The sequence below is a fragment of the Phragmites australis genome, chromosome 3 (genome assembly GCF_958298935.1).
Source record: "Phragmites australis chromosome 3, lpPhrAust1.1, whole genome shotgun sequence".
Classification (NCBI taxonomy): domain Eukaryota; kingdom Viridiplantae; phylum Streptophyta; class Magnoliopsida; order Poales; family Poaceae; genus Phragmites; species Phragmites australis.
This window is the reverse complement of record NC_084923.1, coordinates 36,335,488-36,360,138: the sequence shown is the minus strand read 5'-3', so window position 1 is coordinate 36,360,138 and position 24,651 is coordinate 36,335,488. Positions and strand designations below refer to the sequence as shown.

General features: G+C 41.6%; 2 protein-coding genes across 4 annotated transcripts; one reads left to right on the top strand and one right to left on the bottom strand.

Annotated features, from left to right (window-relative positions):
- Positions 1 to 3,498: 3,498 nt before the first annotated feature.
- LOC133911170 (CRC domain-containing protein TSO1-like) lies at positions 3,499 to 8,893 on the top strand. The gene is made up of 11 exons (XM_062353377.1): positions 3,499 to 3,672; positions 4,836 to 4,993; positions 5,063 to 5,354; positions 5,634 to 6,025; positions 6,102 to 6,173; positions 6,848 to 7,028; positions 7,103 to 7,198; positions 7,303 to 7,369; positions 7,864 to 8,029; positions 8,105 to 8,485; positions 8,566 to 8,893. Exons 1-10 carry the CDS (start codon positions 3,610 to 3,612, stop codon positions 8,451 to 8,453), a joined length of 1,836 nt encoding a protein of 611 aa, XP_062209361.1. The 5' UTR covers positions 3,499 to 3,609; the 3' UTR covers positions 8,454 to 8,485; positions 8,566 to 8,893.
- Positions 8,894 to 9,202: 309 nt separating this feature from the next.
- LOC133912921 (organic cation/carnitine transporter 7-like) lies at positions 9,203 to 22,175 on the bottom strand. 3 transcript variants are annotated; one of them, XM_062355901.1, is made up of 6 exons: positions 21,989 to 22,175; positions 21,381 to 21,674; positions 20,216 to 20,453; positions 10,892 to 11,423; positions 10,595 to 10,797; positions 9,203 to 9,711 (listed from the first exon to the last, which is right to left on the bottom strand). In XM_062355901.1, exons 2-6 carry the CDS (start codon positions 21,635 to 21,637, stop codon positions 9,502 to 9,504), a joined length of 1,440 nt encoding a protein of 479 aa, XP_062211885.1. In that variant the 5' UTR covers positions 21,638 to 21,674; positions 21,989 to 22,175; the 3' UTR covers positions 9,203 to 9,501. The 3 variants fall into 3 exon arrangements, with proteins under 3 accessions (XP_062211885.1, XP_062211884.1, XP_062211886.1); XM_062355900.1 differs by having other exon boundaries at positions 21,381 to 21,651; XM_062355902.1 differs by lacking the exon at positions 21,989 to 22,175 and having other exon boundaries at positions 20,216 to 20,346; positions 21,381 to 21,527.
- Positions 22,176 to 24,651: the final 2,476 nt, after the last annotated feature.

Here is a 24,651-nt window from a genome sequence, read left to right as displayed (position 1 = left end):
TTTAGATGTCGTTTTGGTTTTTGATATACAGTAAATTCTTTCATATATGACATATTTACCCTTCTTAATTTCTTTAATATACAATCAATGGCACATAAGCCACCAATCCACCACACTCATTGAATTGAAACTCTACATTCTAATAGACTTTAATATGGATACTCTAGTAAAACACCAACTTGAAAACCTAAAACGACATCTATTTAAAAACAAAATTAAATTTCTAAAACGACATCTATTTGAGAACGAAGGTACTACACCACAATCCTTTGAGTATCAATGAAAAGTTCAAGCTGACGCCTTCCCTTACCGTAGCCCTATAAAAAGAAAAGACAGATGAAGACATGGAGAGAGAGGCAGCTAGCGACACGAGCAGAGCGAGTCGACATCTCTATGGGGAAAGAGAGACTTTCAATGTGAGATGCTGGTGCACAAGGTGCTTCGATCCGCGTAGAAATTCCAGGGGCGACGCGAGTCCGATATAGTATGGGCCAGTAATGCAAGTCCTAACTGCATCGTTGATTCGCTTATTATGTAGTTGTGACATTGCTACACCAGAATAGGATTTTCAGCTCTTGCTACACCAGAATAGGACTTTCAGCTCCGGCTCTAAGATTGTTGTGCCGAATGAGCTAGTATGTTCTTGTTGTGCAAGCATGTGGTGGGTTCATTTCCAAAAGTCACTGATGTAGATAATCTAAGACACCGCTTGACAAACCAAATCATAGTGTATGGATATGGTTATTCATTATTCAGAGATATAATATGCGGCCATGAAGGTCAACAAAGACGACGAGGGAGAAGGTAAATAGGAGCCACACCAATTTCTTGAATGGTCTATCCTAATTTTTTATCCAACGCACATCTCTTCCAATTGACCAAGATCACGTACTCACAACGGAGCTACTGACCCTAGACATCAAGTTAGGATGACCTCGAGGCAATGCAGAAGCAACACAAAAGAGAAATATATTAAAGCAACGGAACTAGTAAAGGAAAGCTGCTAGCTTAAGTGTAGCTTGTCAATAATCCAAAGAAGAGTTACTGAAGGAATACTTGCAAACTACTAAGTAAAGAGTTTAGACATACTAAATGAGATCCGGTAAGGCTATAGATATCTTCAGTAGTTGCGTTGTTAGTCAATATAATACCTCGAAAATACAAAGTTCAGACAGTTAGTAGTTGAAAACCCAACGAAGAGTTACTTAAAAATCACTTGCGAATTACTGAGTAAAAGGTTCAGACATACTAAACGAGATTCAATAAGGCTATGAATATCTTCAGTAGTTACATAGTCAGCCAGTTTCTCATAAATACATTCAATAATTCAGAACAAACTACATAAGATAACTATTGAAAAATAAAGCTACTAAACGATTCCATGCTGACTATTGAACAAATTATGAAACCTAAAAAATAGCCCTCAAACTTTTCATAGAAATCTCTAAATCAATTCAAATAAAATACAAATCTCATGAAACTTGGTGGGGAGGTAGATATAACCATAGTGAACCTTTTCCAATAGAAGTCAAGCCAAGAAAGCAAAAAAGTTTGCTGTTTTTTTTTTCGAAAACTTGGAGAAGGGAAAAGCAACAAAACCGAGAATAATGGATTTTAAGGAGCTCGTGAGAGATCTTGATAGTTAGTCTTTTGAGAATGCTCACACATGTCATAGCTCTTAGAAACACTACAAATCCATCCCAAAAACCTTATATTTGAAGGAAAACAAAATCTCCCCCAAAAACACTAAAAACAGGTAAAACCAAGCAATTCCTTCAAATCCTCCATATGAGCTTGTAGGATTCCATTCAAATCATACCAATACCAATACCCACATCCTTTCTCAACAAAAGATCTTATCAAAACACATGAAATTCAAGAAAAACAAGTAAACTTATAAAACTTACAAGGGAGCCAATAGAAAAGTAAACAAGAAAGAATGGCACAAGAGATTTGGAATAAGCTCTTTCATTGATACGAGAGAAATTACAGTCAGAAGATAGAAGTCACCACACTCCCTTTCTCTTTTGTTTTGGTATACAAGATTTCTTTCAAACCCTTATCTTTTTCTCGTTTTTCTCTTTTCACTTTCTCTCCTATCTCTAGGGACTCTCTCCAAACTGATCTCTAGGGCTCTCTAAAGGCTCGAGAGGCCTCCACAACTGTCCATCTCTATTTATAGGCCATCTCAGGTCATTTTCCTAAAATACCTCTCTCCTCTAATATACCCTACTTACTACTGAGGGCATTTTCATCCAAATATTTTTCTTTCATCTGAATGCCATTGGACTCTTCACGACTTAGCTTTCTATTTATAGTCCATCTTGGGACATTGTTCCAAAATACATCTCTCCTCCAATACACCCTACCTACCACCAAGAGTATTTTCGTCCAAATATTTCTCCTTCTTCCGAATGTCATCGGGCTCTACACGACTTAGCTTCGCCTCAATGCAAGCTTTGTGATGCTACCACGTGTATCTTCATGCACACTAGAGTTTTATTTCATTAAGGTATGGGGACTTCTTATTCCACAAGAACGAAAGCACTTTTTCATTCTTTCATATACTAGGAGCTAATTACATATCTCAATAAAGTATATGATTGGTTGTTTTTAGTGGACCAGATCCATCCTTTTCAATTGACTTATAAGATCTAGTGAACTCTTTGAAACAACTCGTTGGATCGGTCGAGGAAGAAGAGTGAGGCGAAACCACGAAACTAACTTACACGTTTCTTAAAGCATGACTTCCGATCGCTTGCTTACATCCTAAGCAAGTCTTCTGATATCGACGCGCGTCACCTCGTCCCATGATCCTGACCGCTGGCAAGTCTCTCTAGCTCCTACTCCTCAGACTGTCTTGTCACTTGCAATGGTATCTCGCTTGCTTTGACTTGGTCAACACGTTGTATTCATCAAACATCTAGTACGTCTTGACCTCTCCATATACACGATGTGGATCACCCATGACTTCACCCCGCTTAATTTCAATCATCCTCGCCGTTGAACGTCATGTTAACTCCATTGACATATACATCATGAGACAAGAAACACACTTCTATCTCCACAAGTAACTTACCAACTTCTCCACCAACTCTGGTTAGCATAACGTAATCTCCAATGCATGCAATCTCAAAAGCCCACAAATTTAAACTCTAAAGTCGAAGCAAATATTGAACGCATCACAACACACTGCTGAATACAACATAGCATGATACTAAACACATCGTAGTAGAATACTGAATACAACATAAGTCAATTACTCATCACAGCTACAAAACCATGGCAGATTGCATATGCCATGCGAGCTGCATATGCGTTCCCGTCAGTATTGGGGTGCGTATGAATGTAAGATGATCGCCAGGACAAGGGCCGGGCCGGGCCGGGCCGGGCTAGTGAGTAGCCAGCCCACGTTCCAGAGACGCGTGCGTATCCATCAGACTCACCGACAGCCGGGCCCCATCTCAGAAAAAAAAGCAGTATTCCCGCCCACGGCGACCGCCTTCAACTGAAGCCGAGCGCTTGAGGCGGCGCCGAACGAGGAGGGAAAGTAGAGAGGCAGAGACGGCACGGCGGCGCGGGAGATCTCTCTCGACATCGCCGGACCAGATGGACGCGCCGGAGAGCCCCCCAGCCGGACCACCATCGTCCGCCGCCGTCGCGCTCTACGAGGTCCGCACTTTTCTCGCCCGCCGCGGTTCGCCGCTTTTGTTTCTAGCGCTAAAGGTGTCTCCTTTCTCGTAGTTTTCTGACGGTCGTGTTCCGTGATGGGATTGGGACGAGATGTGTTCGGATGAATGGGTGGGCTGGTGAAAGCATGCAGGGTTTTTTTTGTTACTTCGTCTTCCCAGATTAATATTGGGGATTGGGTTCGTTGGGGTCGCAGGATCGGCTGGTTGGGGTTTTGGGCTGCCTGCTTGGTGGGGGGATTAGGGTTTAGGATGGGCTGTGATCGCTTCGTGGTGTGCTTGTCTCGCATCTCCACTCGTAGCATTTGCATTTTCCCCCTTCCTTTTTGGTCGTGGTTCGCCTCCCTAATCACACATTTCCTTAAGAGTTTCCTTAATTTTCAACGTTTTGGGCTTTTTTTGGTACTAGTACTTAGTTTGGTGTTTTCGGATATCAAGTGGTCTAGTTGTTCGATTTGAGGAGGGAGCATTTGCGGTTTGTGCATCGGCAAAACGAATTGTTACAATATGAAATTCTCCTTGTTGATAAACGTAAGCTTTTATCGCATCACTTTTGGTTCCCCCCATTTTATGAGTGACAAATACTGAAATATCCCATGATTTTATCGCATTACTTGTGGGGCTTTTTTGTGTTGAAAGAGACCAGGATTTCTGTCCACTAGCAACGCAAACCATGTGGATTTATAGGTGTCACCTGAGTGCTTGATGCTGAAAAGTGCCACCTTTAGATAGAAATGAATCAGCTTGTTCAGTTGCAGCATATCCATTTTTTTTTTGTGCAGATACTTTCCCCTTTGTATTGTTCTTGTTCACACACTTGCACAAATCATAAAGTAATATGGTTTGTGTGCTAGTGGGTGGTTTCAAAATATGCCCTCTATTTGTTTTTTAAGATTGTGATTTTAACACTTTTCAAGAGAGCACCAAACCGCCTCCGTTACAATTAGCAAATTAAGTAATCTGGTGATCTTAACCCACTAGTAATTTGCCTCTGCGTATACCTACACAAGTACGCACGTTTTTCTCATGGGATTTTATTTTTCGATTGAGCAGCCAATTACTGCACACTCAGATTAAAAGATACTTGTTTCGTAATTAAATTTCTGGAGTCTTGAGTGAATTTCTAATTAGATTTCACACCTGCAGGACTCTCCTGTCTTCGATTTCATCAATAGTCTTTCCCCTATAGCTACACTGAAGCCTAATTCAGTACCAAATGCCCAGCCATCAGATTTGCCACCTGTTTCTTCACTCTTTGCCTCTCCACAAGTAAATCCACAAAAGGAATCTGAGCTCACAATCAGGTAACCTTGTGTTATTTTTCTTGTTTATATGATTTTATACGTTATTGTATGTCTTTCCACGTTGAACAGGGATGTCTATGTTCAACTTTCTGAAGAAGCACTCGATCCAAACTTCCAAAGGAGTCAAATAGGGACTTCAAGCTGGATTCAACTCTCCGGATCCACAAAAATTGTTTCAGAAAATAGAAGTAGAAATTATGCTGCGGATGATATTCATGTTTACTGTGCTGGTGCATCAGAAGGTATTGCGACAAATTATGGCCCCACAATGCTCCCTGGTGCTAGTCAAAGTCAGTTGGTTTCAAATGACTATTTCTTTGACACATTCAAAGTTCCCAGCGATGACACCCCAATGGACAATGTATGCTTCTTGATACCATTTATAGTTCTTTCTGTCTTACCTTTACATTTTAGTATAGGCTTGATTGATAGTAAAAGTGCTTATTTGTTTGCCGACTGCAAATTTGAAACTCATTCTGTTTGTCTTATTGACAAGCTAGAAACTGTACAATTGAAATTTTGTGTAATCTAACAGAACTACTTGTGCAATTTTGATTTGGCTGCGTGCTTTTTAGTTTTTTTTTAATTCTTATTCGAAATTCTTGTCACAGAAGTACAACATTTTGTTTTCATCTGGCAGGCCTTATCCCAGCATCAATGTGGTATGCATAGGCGTAGCCTCTTCAGTGAAAAGGTAGGGGCATCAAATATGAGTGTCCAAAGTGCCTTGAATCTTCATCATGCACGTATCGGTGGCGATGCCAACCTGATACCTGCGGGATCCCCTGCATTGGCATTGCCTGGCATTGGTTTGCATCTGAATGCTGTTGCCTCGATTCCAAAAGATATAATGCCATATGACAATCCTCTACTACCACCTAAACACAATAGTCCAATGAAATCAGTAGTTTCTGGCCATGAGCTTGTTCCCTATAGTAGTGAGGTGGACGTTCATAATCAAAATGATCACTCTTCTCAGAAAACCATGCCTAAAGCTGATGAGTCTGGCCAAGAAATTCACAAGAAAAAAAGGTAAGTAAGCTATGCCTCTGTATAAATAGAATGTTTACTACATAAATAATAAATGTTTGGAACTTTGCATTTGCAGGCGTAAGTTTCAAAACAGTGATGCTGAGTCATGCAGAAGTTGTAGCTGTAAAAAGTCAAAATGCTTAAAACTGTAAGGTTCCATGAAATATACTGTTATTCATGTACACTTTCCCACTATCTGTAAGGTTCTTGAGCAAGCTGATTTTTTCCAGCTTCTCAAGTACAGTAATTGTGGTTTCTTCACATCTTTTCATACCAGAATGACCCATCAAGTGAACATTGATATATCTTGGAGATTCTCAATTTATAACTCTAATTCTAAATGGCAGTGTTGCTATACATACTGATTAGGCAGAGTAATCCTGAATTGATAGCAGTGAAAACCACATTGCACTTTTGTATTCCATTTGGTAAGGTAATAATCATTACAAAGTTAAACAGGATTCAAGCAGCTTTAAAGTTCAAATCTGTTTGAACATCCTATAAATTTCATGCCTTTTATTAATATGTGCAGTAGCATCTTCCGCATATACAAAGTTAAATGGGTTGCTCCCCACTGGTAAAAATGTTTACTGCCTGGAGAACTGCTCTGTTTACTTTGCTCACAGAAAATTCCCTTTGTTTCTTTCAGCATGCAGTGCCTTGACATCTGGAAATAGAATAACCAGCCAATGAAATTCCTTAAACAGATTCCATTACGCTTTGCTCTTTTCATAGAGTATTTCTACTACTAGTACCAAGAGTATTTGGCATGTCTTTCACAATATGTAAAATAATAACCATCCTTTGTCATTTCCTATGCAGTTACTGTGCGTGTTTCGCTGCTAGAGTCTATTGTTCAGAATTCTGCTCATGTCAAGGCTGTTTGAATAATCATACTCAAGAGGAAACAGTTTTATGTACTCGTAAGCGGACTGAGTCTCGTAATCCATTAGCATTTGCTCCAAAAGTAACTCGCACGTGTGGATCCAGTCAGGAATTAGTGGTAAGAGCAGATCCTTTTACTTGTGCTTTTCTTTCCCCTTCATCATTGCTCATAGCATTCTTTTCATGTTATAGGACGACTCTAATAAAACTCCTGCTTCCGCTCGGCATAAAAGAGGCTGCAATTGCAGGAAGTCTTTTTGTCTTAAAAAATACTGCGAGTGCTTTCAGGTTAGTTAACCTGCCAATTTATAGTCATGATTTTATCCCCTGATTTTGTTTAATATATTGACACTTTCATGTGCTTTATTTTATTTAATGTTACTTGTATCAAGAGTGGTGTAGGGTGCTCCATAAGTTGCCGATGCGAAAGTTGTAAGAATTCTTTTGGAAGAAGGGAGGGTGAGTTAGTCCTTTCTTGATATTTTTTCTTTATTAAAATGCAAGCTACCTACTGAAATGCTTTTCAATTTAATGAACAATAAAATATTTGATAGATTCTGTGCTTACCATTTTATTGCCATGTTCTTTTCCACAGCATGGCTATAGGTCACGGTTGTATAATTCCAGTTCCATATTGGAAATTAGTGTACATTTGTGCTAGGATTTCCTATAATATTTGGGGGTTAGACGGTTATGTTCTTAAAGGTTGAGGTGCTACATCTTGTACTGATCGAATGATATTTAGGATCTTTTGTTTTTCTTTAAAAGAAATGTAAATCAAAATCTCCTTTAGTTGGGCAAACTTTAGGATATAACTTTTTAGGAAGTTTCGTCGTTCTGTTGTTCTGTGACTTTGTAAAACCATTTTAATGTAACAATATCCCAGAAATTACTTCTCAATTGTTGTAACCTTATCAGTTGCCAGATTTTGATATTCTTATTTTCCATTGAAGGGGTGCTATTGCTAACTACTGAGAAAATGGAGCAAGGGGAGAAACAAAAAAGCGCTAATTCCAAGGAAGAGAAACTTGAGTTTGAGAAACAGCATGTGGTTGGCCAATCTGGTTTTCTTCCATCCACCGAGAATCTACTCACATCACCTTCTATTGAGCCATGCAGGTTTGTATACCTTGTGCACGGATGTTAGCATGATTCTTGCCTCCCTTACAGATCATGATGAGTTCTCCCTTCCAGATCCTCAATCCTGCTTCCATCTACATGTTCCAAGCCGCCGCTGTCATCAACCAGATGCTCTTCCCGACTGCACAACCCTCAGTCTCCTATGAAGGCAGATGTTTTGCTCCCTCGTTTCGATACCTATGTGGCTGAAATGATCCTTGGGAATGGTCCTTCAGATATCCAGGAAGGGGACTCATCCTGCACTGCCAGCGTCAAGATTGTGTCACCTAACAAGAAGAGGATCTCTCCACTGCGCGTTGGCACCGGCTTGTCTCCGATCAATAGGAGTGGCAGGAAACTGTTTCTGAAGTCCATCCCTTCCTTCCCTTCCCTCAGTGGTGATGTAAATAGTGAGTCCCAGTAAACAGAGTTCATCAGCAGCGTTTGGCACCTGAGGTATGCATTTATTATTCTATTATTTTCTTTTCTGATGTAAACTCTTATCAATGCGATTACTTATTCAGTTTCATTTTCAGTGGGGCTGATGGTTGTGGTATCCTCGATCCTCGGGAGCTGACTTTACCTGATTTTGTTGCCACGATGAGTTGAAGGAACTTATTTTAGCAATTCTAGCATATTGAGAGAGTTATGCTAAGTTTTCTATCCAGAGCTGAAGCTTAACAATTCCACTACATGTGGCATACTTCACCTGGCGTTACCCAGTTTAGCTAGTCGCTCTGTTCATACCAATGTTTTAGCCTCTTAGGTCAGTTTGTTTGTATTTCCACAGCTCGTGGGCGACAAATGCATACGTATGGACAACGAAATTCTTAAATCTAATCAACCGAGTCATATAAGTCCAGTTTACTGTATTTGAGTTTGTTTTCATACGAAATGAACAGTTGGGTCTAATCTCATGTAACTGCATTGTTTGGGGGCTTATTTGGAGTTTTTGGGATTTGATCTCATGATCTTTTGGTTCATGAGCCGTAGGGATGAATGGATATTCAATTGCATCCTTCGCATAAAAAAACAGTTTCTGTTTAGTATTCAAGTAGTAACACATTTGGAAATCACACTAGAAATTCAATATACTTGACCCCCAAAAAAAATCTTGTGAGCTCATCTACAGGCATCATCCAATACACCAATGATCCAGATATTCTTTACTACTAGCTCCAAATATTGTTTGTATAAATTTTAACACTGTACTGTGTATTTTAGACAAAGTACAGGCTGGAAGGAATTCCACATGTAACTCGTTTTATACCCCTTTTCAATATTTTGGGAGTAGAGACTCCACTGGAATGTCCAACAAGTTTGGAAAGTCCTGCAGATATTTCGAGGAACTTGCCAACTTCATATCCACTAAAATGTTTCGTCTATAGCCTGTATATACACAATCATGGTATAATTGATGAATGGTGATGAACTACAAGCCCATCTGAATACCAAAGAGTGCTTTTACACCATCACTCCATATCGCGGCCCTTGGTCTCTACAGGGAAGAGAAAGCAGGCAGCTCCAGCAAGGCATAAGACGAGCTCAAACACCATGAGTGCTTCCATTTGGTGGCAGCTCCTAAGCATGGCAACAGCAACAAGAGGGCAAACAACCCCACCGACTCTACCAATGGCGGTCGCAATTCCAACACCGGTTGAGCGCACAGATGTCGGATACACCTACAAAGATAAGGAATGGAATCAGCTCGCAAGACATACTGTGCTGCAAGAAAATAAGTTCTAATAGTTGTCTATATAGCTGATATAGCATGTACAGAATTTAATGATCCGCACAATCTACCACAATTGAAATCGGTAAAGGATACATTAGTGATGGAGAGAAGAATGCATAGGAGATCTGAATGGATTCAGAATACATCCTCCTTTCGTCAATTCAGATTATTATGGCCGAGATGGTTAATATCTTGAACCGTTCTGAAGCCACAAATCCAAACATATCCTATGCTAGTATTCTCAAAGTTTCCAGGTTCAAAACTCAGTGCTAAACCTTGTAAATCTGATACATAAATACTCAGACTACTTGCTAATTAGACATCGAAAGTATTCTTGTTCACATGCTTTATGTTAATATGCAAGTTTCTGATGTCATTAGTGCCAGTTACAAGCAGGAATCCAACCAATTAGTTGCAACTTAGGAGAATGATAGTAATGCATGCAAGATATAGCAACAAGAAACACAATGCTACGGTCAATTTCATAAAAGAGATCAAACGGTTAGTTTGATTCGTTGGCTCTTCATTCTGTTATATAATAACTAATGAGGGTCTACTCCTAGAACTTGTTCATTTTCAACCTCTACCAATATAATGAACGGAAAAGCTTGAACAGCAAATATTCAAAACTAGAAGTTAAATACACTGGCTGTATGGACATAATATTCAAAACTACATGGAACCACGCTGTTGAACCCTGTTCTTCCTTTTAATATCCAGAATTACAAAGTCTTAATAGATAGCATTTGTACAGATTAATTAAGCATGGTATAACAAATAAACTACCATAAAAACAAAATCGTTATATGCCATAAGAAGTTGATACAAACCTCTGGAGCATACAAACACAAAACTGTAAAGCTACCCATGGCACATGCGCGAGCACCGAATAGAAGAATAGTTGTCAACAACTCATTCTGATGAAGCACAAGTGGTCCAAGGAAAGCACAGCATGCGAACATCATGAACCACATTGAAGCTTTTCGGCCAAACCAATCGACAAGAACAGCAGACAAAATTAAGCCTGGGATCTCTGTAGAGATGTAAAACCATGAGTTAGTGGGATATTCCACAGCCAGTCATCATAATAGGATGGAAAAAAAACTAAGGGTTTTACTGTATGATACCTGCTAAACTAGTGATAAAAGTATCTTTGTAAAGATTGGCATCTTTTTGGTGCGCTTCAAATATCACACCAGATGTGCAACTTCTATTTGCATCACTCAGTTCCGACGTCAGCAATACTAGCCCGTAATAAGCAAAGGAATTTGCATAGAAAACAAACCAAAGAAGAAGAGTTGATCTGAGCAATTTGTGTGATAATAGCTCAGGCAATGCAGCAATACCACCAGATTTGGAGCTCATGGCATTGTCAACTGTACATTCCTTCTCTCTGACAGGAAGAAGATATTCATTCTCAGAAGAGTGAGTGTTGTGGTCACCTTTTGTTTCTGGATGGTATGTCAGAACTCCCGGAGGAAGAGCTGATTGGTTTGCATTGGCCATTCTCTCCAGGACAACCGTTGCATCAGACATTCTGTTTTGCACACAAAGGTACCGCGGTGACTCGGGTGTAACTCCAAAGAAAGGAAGCAAAAGGAAGCATGGAAGGGTGCTCAATGCCAGCAGCCACCTCCAATTCAATGATGATAATACAACCTGCAGTACAACGTAAATGAATAAAGTTTGATAGAAAAAAACATGTGACCATAAAAATATAAATAAGAATAAACCAATTGGGGTAATGGAGCCGTTAGGTCTCTCGCGCGAACAGTGTTCTGGCGACTCCACTGCCCATCCGCAAAACCCACCAAAAATCAAATCCCCACCTTCCTCCCTTCACTCAGAACCGGATCCTCTGACTTGAAGAAAGGAAGTCACCGGTGAACAGTATTTTCTGTGAGACGGTAAACAGTGATGTGCCTTTACTGTAGCAAATATATTGTACCCGTACATACTATAGCGATTGTACCGTAGCACAGTACTGTATTAGAACTGTTGCAATCGATCTCGTTCGTCTATTTCCAATCCGACGGTTCGCATGGTAAAACCATGGGTACTGTTCACTCGTGACTTCACTCTCTCAAGTCAGAGGATCTCAGCCCCTTCACTCCAACAGATCCACCCGCCCCCGCCCTCCAGAACCTTCTTAGGCCACAAATCTTGCAGTGAACTGCCAGTTTTGGTGTCCAATGCGCCTGTGCAGTGTGCATGCGGCAACCCACAAGTTGGTCCACCGAAATGCAGTCCTTCTGAAGCTGGCGGGGCCGGATTCACCTCCCATGCCACCCCTTTTGTCACACCGTGCAGAGGCCAAGGTGCGTGCAGACCGAAGGGCAGAGCTACGCAGAGGCAGTAAGGAGGGGTCCTGTTAGCTAGATCTCGCAGCAACCGTTCCTCTCCCAGTCCTCTACTCAGCAAATCGATTGCAGCCTTCATGTCAAGAGCCAAGAGTTTACAATTACAGAGAGCAAGGGACTTGCGTGGACTTGACGGGGGAGGTTGGCCTACAGCCGGCTGGCCTACCACCGGCCGCCTATGAGGGCACTGTCCAAGAGGTTGTACCTTGAGTTACGACGAGTCAGCAATTGGTCTCGCAGATCGGGAGCTGCCGTAGCTCGTCGACACCACGGAGAGAGGTATAAATCATTTAGTTGTTCTTATCGATCCTAAGCACTGCAGGCCTACGGCCGAACGTGGATCAAGGCAGTCTAGGCATGGCCATTCCGACCCAAAGGTCTCTTTTAAGTATAGAGGGCAATCTGGAAAAGATCCAGTGAGCAAGCAAAGTTTGGAGGGCTCCAACTCGGTGGAGGATCTCCATTCAAGACAAGCAGCTCACAGAAATACCAAAGGCAACTGCCACATCTTCAATGTGGCAAACCAGCATTTTGACAAGGAAGATATCTTCATGCCTGCCTGTGGAGGGAAGATGTCTTTAGTGGTTCCATATGCAGAGTCCTCTACTGCAGCACAACGAAGGGATCGTGACGATCCAGGAGAGGTACGGAGTAACGAGGAGTGGACGATAGTGAAAAGCAGGTACTGGTGGAGAATAAAGAAATCTTTTTTAGGTCAATTAGCTTGTGGCAAGCAGCCAATGCAAAGGGCCAATAGGAACGAGATATATTTGAAGAGGATGCGAGGAAGATGCCTCAACTGCCTGGAAGCAGACCATTGAGTTGCTGCGTGCAGAGATCCTACCAGTTGCTGGAATTGCAAGAAGTTTGGCCACATCGCTGTTACGTGCAATCTGCAATCCGTTCCAAAAATAAACAACACTCAACATCAGCAGACTCCAACACTTCCCCTAGCAACAACACACAAAGACAAATCATACCTTCAAGCCCTCACTGGCCAGAGCGACAACACCGTGAAGACATGCAAGATGCGGACTTTCTCGGGAGATCCCGCGGCACGGCTGCTGCAAGATTTCTGCGGCATCTCCGCAACGGGTGCCTTCAAGCGCAAAAGGGTCCACCTACATAGCAGGCGGTGGTGTGCTGGCTTGCCGGTAACAGACAACATGAAACTGCGGTGTACCACATTGGTGACATGCTGAACTTGAAGTTTGGAGTTCACAACTCAGATTGTCAAATCATGAAGCACCACCCCGAAGATTTCCTTATCATCTTCTCAAACATGCTGCAGAAAGATGCTATGGTGAGGTGCCGAAGAATGTGTTACGATGGAAGGAATTTCCGTTTCGCCGAATGGACGGAGGGGAGAGGAGCCGATGCATGAAAGTGTATCTAGACCCTCTATGTGGGTTTTTAGATATTTGATGACAAGCGATTAAGTGACTAATGAAGTTAAATGAGTTTATTAACATGTATTAGTCCTATGAAGAATTTATATGACGTTAGGAACCCTCAAAAAAGGAAAAGAGAAGCGGCATATGAATACTCTATAGATTTAAATTTGTTTTACTTTTGAATTTGAGTTTAGTAATATCTTTCTATCAAGAGGGATGCGTGTAGATTTATTTAAAGATGTCTCAGTGCTCAAAGTAACCTTTTAGAAAAAAAAATAAGAGACACAAAACACCCCATGAACACTGAAAAGTTCTTTGTTGCTCTGTGTACCTAGTAGTTTCGGGTGCAACTTGGAAGTTCCGAGTTACCGGAACCCTCGGGTAGAGCTCGAGTAGGGGTGCTCGGCTTGTTGTTTTAAATCCAACTCAGAAGTTCCAGGTTGACCTGGAAGTCCCAGGTGCCGGAACCTCCGAATTGAGTTCGGGCATGAGTGCTAGGTTAGAGCCTCTGAGTTTACTCTGGAAGTTCTGGGTGTCGGAACCTTCGAATTGTTTTCGAGCAGGGGTCATCAGTTTCTAAGTCTATAGCTAACCCGAAAGTCTTAGGTTAATCCTGGAAGTTCCGAGTAAATCCAGAAAGTACTGTAACAGCTAGTTTTTGAGGGTTGGGTATAAAGACCCCCTCACCCTCATCTTTTATTTGCTGCTGAACTACCTTAAGACAAAGCATTCAGAGCCCCTTTAAAAGCTCTCCTAATTCCTCTTGGCTTTAGTTCTTACAAGGATTTGAGAGTTGGGTTGAGATTTTGAGAAAGAGTGCTAGTGAGCGTCTTTCCCATCTTTGAGTACTCGAGTTCATCGTTAAGCTGTTCGACATCGCATTTGTTACTCTTGGAGGTTCATTCTCCTAGATGGCTAGGCGTCGTCCGACGAGCACCCAAGCTTGTGGTGTGCCTCGGGACATTTGTGAAGCTTCATCCTTACTTCTGTAAGGAAAAAGGACATTTGAGCAAGCCCAAGCTCGATCTAGGTGGTCACTTGGTGAGGATTAGGGTTGAAAGAAACCTGTATTTGGAGCTCCTCAATGGACATAGGAACCTCAAGTGGAGGTGTTCAAATTTTGGGAAACAAATCTTTATCTCCTTGCTCACTTGAGTTCATATTTATTCTAGCTGACTTTTAGACGATTTGCCTGATCTACTTGATTGTGGGCTTGTGACTGCAGGAGAACCGTGGAAAAATCTTTAGACATCATTTGGAACCTATGGTAACCATTACAATCAATTAGACTTGCTTAGGGACACATTAATTTTGAATTCGTGTTCTGTACCCGAATACTCCGGGTTGAGCTTGGAACTTTTGAGTGGATTGAACCTGAAAGCTCCAAATTCTGCTAATCCACTACGCAGTTTTATTTTGTGGGAACGCCTATTCACCCCCCCCCCCCCCATGAGAAGCCCGGTTCGTCGTTGTCACCAGGGGATCCAGAAGCGGCAGCGGTTCACGGTCTCCTTTGCGCTGCTGGTCGCCAAGATCTGCACACCGCCCCGCTAGAAGACCCTTTCTCTTCCCCAAGAAGGTGATGCTGATTCACACTTCCCCAATCAAGACACTAAGCTCTGCTTCCTATGCCTACGATCCTATGCTTGATGAAATGTCTGCTAGCCTCCCATATGTAGGTCTCCTTAGCCCTTCTCTACTACGGCCGGCTTCCCCACACCTCTCCATGACCGTGGCGGCCTTCGACGTGACCACAGAGGACATTGGTGGGACGATCAACAACTCCAACATCCACAGGATCGAGACCGGAGATCATGATGGTCAACAAGTTTGCGCTCCAGCATCGAACACTCGGAGTGTGATGCTTCACCTGCCTACCTCCACTAGTGCGTGTGAGGTCCAAAGGTGCGCGACAGCGGAAGTTCAAGAAGGAAGCACCAATTGGGAGAGTACCCCAATCATGATGTCTGAGCGCGACACCAACGCCGATCACATCAACACTAAGGTACAAAATTTGAAAGATCTTGTTGCTTCAGTCATGGTGACACCTCCTCCTCCCCTGTGCTCAGAGCAACCTGTTTCAAGTCCTCCTTTGCGCGCTTCTACGCAACACACACCGTAGACGCCTAGATGCAGTGTTAGATTTGCAAACAAACCTAAATGAGGCAAAACATCTTAGAAGCTTGCGCAAGAAGTCCTTGCCAAAAAATTAGCTAAACTTTCACCGCCCAGTGTGCCTAAAAAATCTTTATCTGACCGCTATTTGCAGCGCTTTGAACAGCCTCTCAGCAAACTTGCGATGGAGGTCATCACCGTGCTGGTGGATAAGGGGAATCATTTCAAGTCAAAGAAATCCAAGAGGGTGACACCCACTGAGGTGGCATCGGTGTGATAGGAAGGACGTCGATGGAGAAGATGCATTGCTTGGTCTCTTATGGATGTTTGTAGTAGTGTTTTGAGCATCACTGGTTGTTTCGCCATTGGTGGATCTCCTGCGTTCAGTAGTAGTGGTTTGTGTTCGTCGTGCCAAGAGTTGTCCGCCCCTGGGGGGTTACCAAATTTTGCTCTAGTAGTTATCAGTTGCTTCTTGCTTCTTGCTTCTTGTCAATCCGTTGAGCTTCAAAAAGACAGGTGGGGTGAATCAGTGGAGACGAAGACTGTAGCAAAGGAAGACCATTCGCTGTCAGACGTTGTGTTCGTCAAATTTTGTACCTTCTCACCCTATCAATCAGCTCCTTAGTAGTGCTTTGTGTTCCTCTCATGGCTTAGTTTAATTGTAATATCCTGTGCTGGAACGTCCGTGGATTAAACTACCCATCGAGAAGATCCTCTGTGCGAATTATGGTGGCTTCCTCGGCGGCCAAAATTGTCTGTCTGCAAGATACTAAAATGCAGGTATGTACTCAACAAGATGTCATAGAAACCCTAGGACCTGAGTTCGCACAATCTTTCGCTTTTCTTCCATCTTTGGGGGCTAGTGCCAACATACTTCTTATTTGTTCTTCAAATCACTTCTCCCTAAGTAACGTCACAACAACAGAGCACACCATTTCGGCATATATAACAATGCTCAACGATAATGTCACATGGTCATTAACCACGGTATATGAACCACAAACAGAAGAGCAGAAGTTGGCTTTCCTTGAGAACTAAAGGGAGTCAAACAACAGGTGCACGACGAATGGCTTTTATTAGGAGATTTCAATCTAATCTACATAGCCGAAGATAAAAACAACGGTAGACAGAATCACCGTTTGATGGGGAGATTCAAGCGAACTATTGATGAACTTCAAATCAAAGAACCGCCGCTTAAAGGGAGATGTTGTGCCCAACGCTCACCTGCATTGATCGATGCTTCGCCACACCGGAATGAGACCTTTTGTTCCCTCAAGCAGTTCTCCATGTTCTATCTTCGATGGCTTCGGATCATTGTGCGTTGCTGATCAATGGTGAGGAAGCTTCAATGAAATTTTCAGGTTTTCGCTTCAAATCTTTCTAGGTTAAGATGCCAAATTTCCTAGAAACCATTCAGGAAGCATGAGAACAACCATTAAACATAGTGAATCCCTTGTTAAGGCTTCGAGTCAAACTAAACAGAATAGTAAAGGCTTTGAAGGTTTGGGTGCGTAGAACAATCGAGAACATCAAGTTACGCTTGGTAATTGCGAATGAAGTAATCCTTAGATTGGATGTGGCTCAAGAACAGAGAATATTTACTTCAGATGAGAGGGATTTCAGACGGCTACTTAAGAAAAAAGTGTTGGGCCTTGTGATGATTGAATGTACCCGTTTGAGATAGCACTCAAGAATGACATGGGTCCAAAAGGGTGACACGAATTCAAAATTCTTCCAAATTAGAGCCAACATGCGTCGAGGAAACACTTCATTCAATCCTTACAAATAGAAGAAGGGTTCACTACAAATGCCGCATATAAGGAGGCGGAACTCCTGAGATACTTCAAAGGTCAATTGGGCACTATCAAGCAGATAGAACTTTGCCTTCGATGGGAGCAACTGGGCTACCAAATGATTGACCTATCTGAGCTTGAGCAACTGTTCTTGGAGGAAGAGATTGAGCAAACTATAAAGAACATGCCAAAGGAGAAATCACCGAGTTCCGACGTATTTATGGGGATCTTTTACAAAACTTCTTGGAACATTATAAAGGAAGATGTGGTAGAAGCAATTCAGAGTTTCCACAGTCTAAATGTTCCGGATCTTGCTCTCTTGAATGAGGCCTTCATCCTTCTGTTGCCAAAAAAGGGAGAGACTTCGAGGGTGGCCGATTATCATTTGATTAGTCTGATCAATAGTGTCTCTAAGATCATAACAACGATATTAGCAAACCGATTGGGAAAGAGACTCTCAGTCAGCCAAAGTGTGTTCATCAAGAAAAGATGCATTCATGATAATTTCATCTACATCCAAAGTGTAACCCAAGAGCTGCAAAGATGAAACAAACCGGCTTTGTTCATCAAACTCGATATATCGAAGGCTTTTGATTCTTTAAATTGGCCTTATCTGTTAGAAGTGATGCAAGCCATAGGCTTCGGCCAAAGATGGAGAAACTGGATATCTAAGCTCTTAAGAACTTCCACCTCGAGAGTGCTTCTCAACGGACAGCCAGGACAACAAGTTCGATACACCAAAGGCCTTCGTCAAGGGGACCCCCTGTCGCTGATGCTTTTCATAATAGCAGTCGACCCCTTATAGCGAATGATTGAACTAACGACACAAAAATCATCAAACCAATGCTACCACGAGGGGCAACCATGAGATGCTCTTTATATGCAGATGATACAGCCATTTTTGTTGTCTAGACACCTTTGACCTCACAGCTCTCAGCACGATTCTTTCGGTGTTCGAGAAATGCTCTGGGTTGGCAACGAACATGCAGAAAACTGAAATTTACCCGATACGTTGCGAGGGAGTTCACATGGAGTTGTTACTACAAAATTTCCCGGGCAAGATATGTGAATTTCCATGCCACTATCTGGGTTTACCGCTACACACCAAAAGACTGAAGAGATCAGACATCCAACCGGTGATTGACAAGCTCGGAAGTAGGCTGTCGGGATGGAAAGGCAAATTCTTGTCCTTGGCGGGAAGAGAAACGTTAGTTAAGACAGTCATCTTGTTGTAGCCGATCTACTTTTACAATGTTCCCTCTTCAAAAATGGCTCGCTAAAAAGGTTGACTGGATTAGAAGAGCGTTCCTTTGGAGAGGCGACGAACCGGAGAAAGTCACAGGGGGGCACTGCCTGGTAAACTGGGACACGTTGTGCATGCCAAAGACCCTTGGAGGTCTGGGAATTTTAGACTTGCAGTGATATGCTCGTGCTCTTCGGCTTAGATGGTTATGATATAGTTGGAAAGAAGGGGAAAGGCCTTGGGCACAAATGCGATTACCCTATGATCAGGCGGATCAGGATTTGTTCAATGCTTCAATTGTCGTAACCCTTGGAGACGGCAAGAAAACACTCTTTTGGCAGTCTAGCTAGATCAATGGCCAAGCCCCGAAGAACATTGCCACGAGCATTTATGCAAAATCTAGAAGGAAAAACAGTTGGTCTGCAAGGCACTTCCAAATCACAAATGGTTTAATTGGCTAAGTTCAATAGAAACACAACTGGAGCCTGATCAATTGGCGCTACTCTGGTAGAAGTTACAAGAGTTGAGCATCACCAAAGGCTCCCAAGACTCCATCACCTGAAGATGAACTCAAAACAGAGAGTACAATTCAAAAAGTGCATATCACATACAATTCTTAAGAAAGTTCAGAAGGTACAACATGAAAAACATATGGAAAGCAAAAGTGGAACCCAAATGCAAAAACTTTTCGTGGATCCTCCTTCAAAACAAGATTCTAACGGGAGACAATTTAGCCAAGCGAGGCTGGGGGGACACCACAACCTGTCGTTTATGCGATCAAGAGGATCAGGCGACCACTCATTTGTGTAAGGATTGTCCTTTCACTAAAGAAACATGCATCAGGTTACCATATGGTTCGGGCTAGAACAACTTCCTCAGATGGCCTCCTTCCAGACAATTCAAGCATGGTGGCACCATGCCAACAAGCATATCGATCACGCTCACAGAGAAGATTTCAATGGCACTGTCATATATTTCTGGTGGCACATTTGGAAGGAACGCAATAGAAGATATTTTCAAAATCACACGTTGCTTGCTCAAAGGGTAGCCGCTCTGATCAAAGACTCTATCGAGGTTAGGAGAGTTGCATGGAGGGAGCAAGTTGAAGGATCAAACGACGATTAATTCTCCTTCAGCACTAGGATCTAAGCAACTATGGTTTTTTCTCTTATTTTTGTGCCTGTGTGTGTTTGTTGTTGGGGCTCCACTCCCTTCTCTATTGTTCCGAAACCGGGAGAGGTTTGGGCTTGGCGCAATACGCTGCATTTCGTTTGTCTTTTGTCTCTCTTTTCCTTCTAATCTATGAAAAAATCAGCAGAGGTCCTGCCGTCCCTTTGAAAAAACAAAGGCATTCCGAAAAATTACGGTTTCAGAAATGTGCTTGAATCATATTCCACATAATTGATTAATGAAAGCTTCATTGTGGCCATGCTTGTGTAGTATCTCTGGAGTTTACTCCTCATTTTGGGTTTTAAATTTATATATAAAGTATGCGCATGCAATTGGGAACAAATTTAGCATGAAAAGGGGCAAAAAGGTATCATACCCATGCAAGTGAAGCCTCCAAGACTGTGCCGACAGTCCAGAAAAGGGAAAAAATAACCATCCAAGTGCCACGATTTCGTGCAGGAACAAACTCCAAAAACCAAGATGTAAACACATGCCCGCCACCGACTCCTACTCCAACGAGAAACCGAAGAGTCACCAAGCATAAATAGCTAGGAGATAAAGCACTTAGAAAACCCACTCCACTAGTAAACAGAGTTGAACACAATAAACCAGTCCTGAAATAAGAAGAATGCAAGGTTTATCTCGTTTATGCTTGGCATACAGGAAGTTAAAATAATGTCAAGAATGGCACTGAAGAAAAGGGAAACATCCAATTTAATCCTTTCAAGTTTCATGGAAGTCCTGATTAGACCTCTGCAACAAAACCGGTTCTTTAATGCCCAGATTTGAAACCTGTACAACATACAAATCATCCCTCGTGACGGTTCTCAAAGTGGTTTTTGCAATGTTGGCTGCTTATGTGGATCCGACTCGGCATTCAGCTGTTCACATACAGGAAGATAGTAGAGACAAGAGAGCATGAAGAAAGAAAAAACATGAGGAAGAAAAAAATATTTCTGTTTTTATCATCTAATCCTTGATGACTCCGGTATGAGGTGGCTTGCTGACATGGCTTGTTAGTTTGCTGACTATGAAAATCTAACCAGTCGGATGCCATGAGCAAAACCCTACCAATACCGTAGTCGAGACAAAAATCACAATGGTTCTCAAATTTGAGCATGTTGAATAGCCGTTTTGTAGTAAAGGGTCCAACATGGACTTGCATGAAAGTAGAGGATGGTAAGCGAAACTTTCTCCTTAAAAACATAGTGCAGATTTTTTTTTTTTGTGTCAACTTTGCCATTAAGTTTAAGTCTGCTGATGACTTGTATCGAAGTGCATCTATTCAGCAATCTGGGTGTAATTTTGTACACTATTGCAGTTATAATCCTGTCATATCGATCATATTAATTTTATGTTAAAATTTACGGAAAAAGGGCCCATCAGCCCATGTACCATAGTTGGGTAACTGAACACGAGAAATATGTACATCGAATTCTTAACAGGACTGATATGGTTTGAGGTTATGATATACTCAAGGATAGGAAAGGTTCTCAGTCAAAACCTGAAATATAGAAGTGATTGTAGGAGTAAATCTTTACCTTCGTCCATATTTGTCAGAAACAAAGCCCCAAGTACAGGCACCTATTAGCATGCCAGCAAACACAACACTTGATAGCAGGCTCTCATTCTCGGCAGAGACATTCCACTCTTCTCGCACCGATGGTCCAAGAAATGACAATAGCATGAGCTCCATGGATTCTGCAGCCCAACCCATGCCCGCATAGGCAAGAACAAGTCCTTGAAATTTCCCAAACCCCATTGCTGTAAGTGCATCATCTATAGTGTATGTCTCCATGCTCGCAGCACCTCCTGATCAGCAAAGTATAAGTCATCTGTAAAAACCATCCTAGCATAAATGTTCCGAAGAGTAGCTATTGGACTGAAATAGCTTCCAGACTTCCCCCACCCATTATCATAAAGAACAGTAAAACAATCTTAAGCACAAGACCACATCGTCCATCAAGAACGGTAGTAGAAAATCTTTATTTGCGAGAACAACATCCCCGCCGCCCCTGAGTCGAGCAACCAACCTCGACGGCACCAAACGTAACGGGCAAAGCTAAGGTTTGGAAACTCCATTCGCGCAAATGAACAGGTAATCGACGAGCGCGAGCACTGGATAAGGAGAGCGGGTGAAGGATCGAACCTGGCCGTGCCGAACCGCCGAGTCGGAGAGGGGCGCCAAGATTGCCGGCGCCGGACGGGGAGCCGGCGAATTGTGTGGCACAGCGCCGGCGCTGGGTTCTTGGAAGGGGATACGGGGAACAAATTGGACGGCGGGGGAAGGAGCGGAGGACAGAGACGCCCGCGCGAACTGAACCCGGACCACCTGTCGCACCGCATGACTTGCGTGGTTGTGGTGCACCGGGGGTGGGACCCACGCCTCTGGCTCGTTGCGTCACGTCACGTACATACTCAGATGCAGACATTTTCCTTTGCTAGAACCTCGCGGTCAAGGGAGGTAGGCGCGGGATTTTGGTGCTGTCGGGCTACCGACCAGAACATGTCAACATCACGTTTGGTGCTGGATAGAGTGCAAATACCGACTTTTTTTAGTTCGATTAATAATATTTTAAAAAAAATTGAGTAATTTTTTAAGACTAATATATTAGATGAACTAAAAAGGATTAGGATACTTTAGGTTCATCAAACTGCACCTTAAGTGATAGACGCGTGAGAGTAAAACTCCACTCACCAAGATTTAAATTCTGATATTCACGATTTACATACATACAAGTTTTTTTAATAATATTATATGTATGAGTGTGATAGGGTAAATTCGCGTGTGTATGTGAATTTAGTGTGGGTTATGTGTGTAGTAGTGTATAAAATATATCAAAAAGGCATGAAGAAGATAAAAAATGTTACATATTGCTCTGCTCCGATTTTCAAAATAAATTCTTTAAATACCGATAAAATCGATCTTATGTATTTTCAGACTTTATTAGCCCCTTATTTTTTTCACCCAGCAATTTCAGTAACTACTTAGTGAATTTCATTTTATGTTTTAGGATAGGGCCTGGCCTCATATGCACAGGATAAGATTCACAAGATTAGTATCATCTATCCCCACCTGATCAAATTATTCATGCAGGTAAGGAATTTGCATTGGTTTTTTATTTTGAGTTACTGAACTAAGATATGCTATTCATTAGTACTAAGATGAGCACAGGCGGAGCCTTGTGGAGGTCAAATTGGCTCCGCCCCTCTATCCTCGGAGCTTTTTTTAATATTATTTTTTTAGATATTATAGAAATAATACTAAAAATAAGAAAATTCTAAAATTAATACCTGTTCATCCAACGGTTTGGCGAAAATATGAGAAAATTCTAAATTTAATACATGTTCGTCCAACGGTTTGGCGAAAACTGGTGACGTGGCACCGGCGGAAGGCTTGGGGTGCTCAGTGGCAATTTTGAGGTAATTTTCGATGCACGGTTTAGCAAAAATTAGTTGTCACCAAATCGTACGATGAAAATTGTATTTTCGCCAAACGGGCGTCAAAAAATCCGGTCCCTCCATATCCCCTCACCCTTGCGCTCGCACGACTGCACCTGCTCGTCACATTTCAGTCGCGAGCAGAGACGGAGCAGGCCAGCAAAAGAGAGGAGAAGAGAGAAAAGAAAAGAGGAAGGGAGGAGGGAGAAGAAGAAGGATGAAGGAGAAGGAGGAGAGAGGAGGAATGAGAAGGGGAAGGAGAGGAGGAAGAAGAACAGTAACGTAATTTTTTTCTTTTATATTTGTATTTTAGATGGATGTTTATCGCTCTTGTGTATTTAGATTAAATTAAGGATTAGAAAATATTTTTTTCTTTGTAAATATTGATTTTAGGTATAAATCTTTGTATTAGATTATTTTTAGTATTATGTTAAGAAAATAAAATATATGTGCGTGCAAATATTAGATCTCGATACTCTAGTTATTTTGGACTTAGGACTAGTGGTTTGTAATAGAAAACAATAAAAAACAAAGAGATGATCTAAAAAGCAATACAGCACCGAAGAATTTATGTTAAAATTTTAATATCAAATGGTGTTAATTAATAAGTTCTTAAGAATTAAATATATTCAAGTTGTTGGTGCTTAGTAATATATTTATTTAATAATGATATCCCTAATATCCCGATGTAGATTTAGGACAATAATATTGATTAGATTTTAGGCAACGAAAACTATAGTACTTTTTATTATAGGACCAGAAATGGTGGGTTAGTATGGTCATTGCGTTAGTCAATTTTAAGTTAGTCATATTAGATCTTGGTACTCTATTTATTTTAGACTTAGGACTAGTGGTTTGCAACAGAAAATAATAAAAAACAAAGAGAGGATCCAAAAAGCAATGCAGCATCGAAGTATTTATGTTAAAATTTTAATATCAAATAGTATTAATTAATAAGTTCTTGAGAATTAAATATATTCAATTTGTTAGTGCTAGTAATATGTTTATTTAATAATAATATCCCCGATGTACATTTAGGACAATAATATTGATTAGATTTTAGGCAACAAAGACTATAGTATTTTTCATTATAGGACCAGAAACGGTGGGTCGGCATGGCCATTGCGTTAATCAATTTTAAGTTAGTCGTATTGTATGAATGTAATTTAATTTCATTTCTAATTGACATTTTTTTAGTAACAGTTATGTCAAACTCTATAAATCTTAGAATATTCTATAGAAATGGTCAAATCCGTAATGGTGCATCAGGTGTTGATTTGAGTAATTTTTCATTTACCATCCTTGAGCACCCAAACTCTGAGGATACAAGAATGAAGGAGATGAAAATGTTGTTCACCCAATACTTTCATC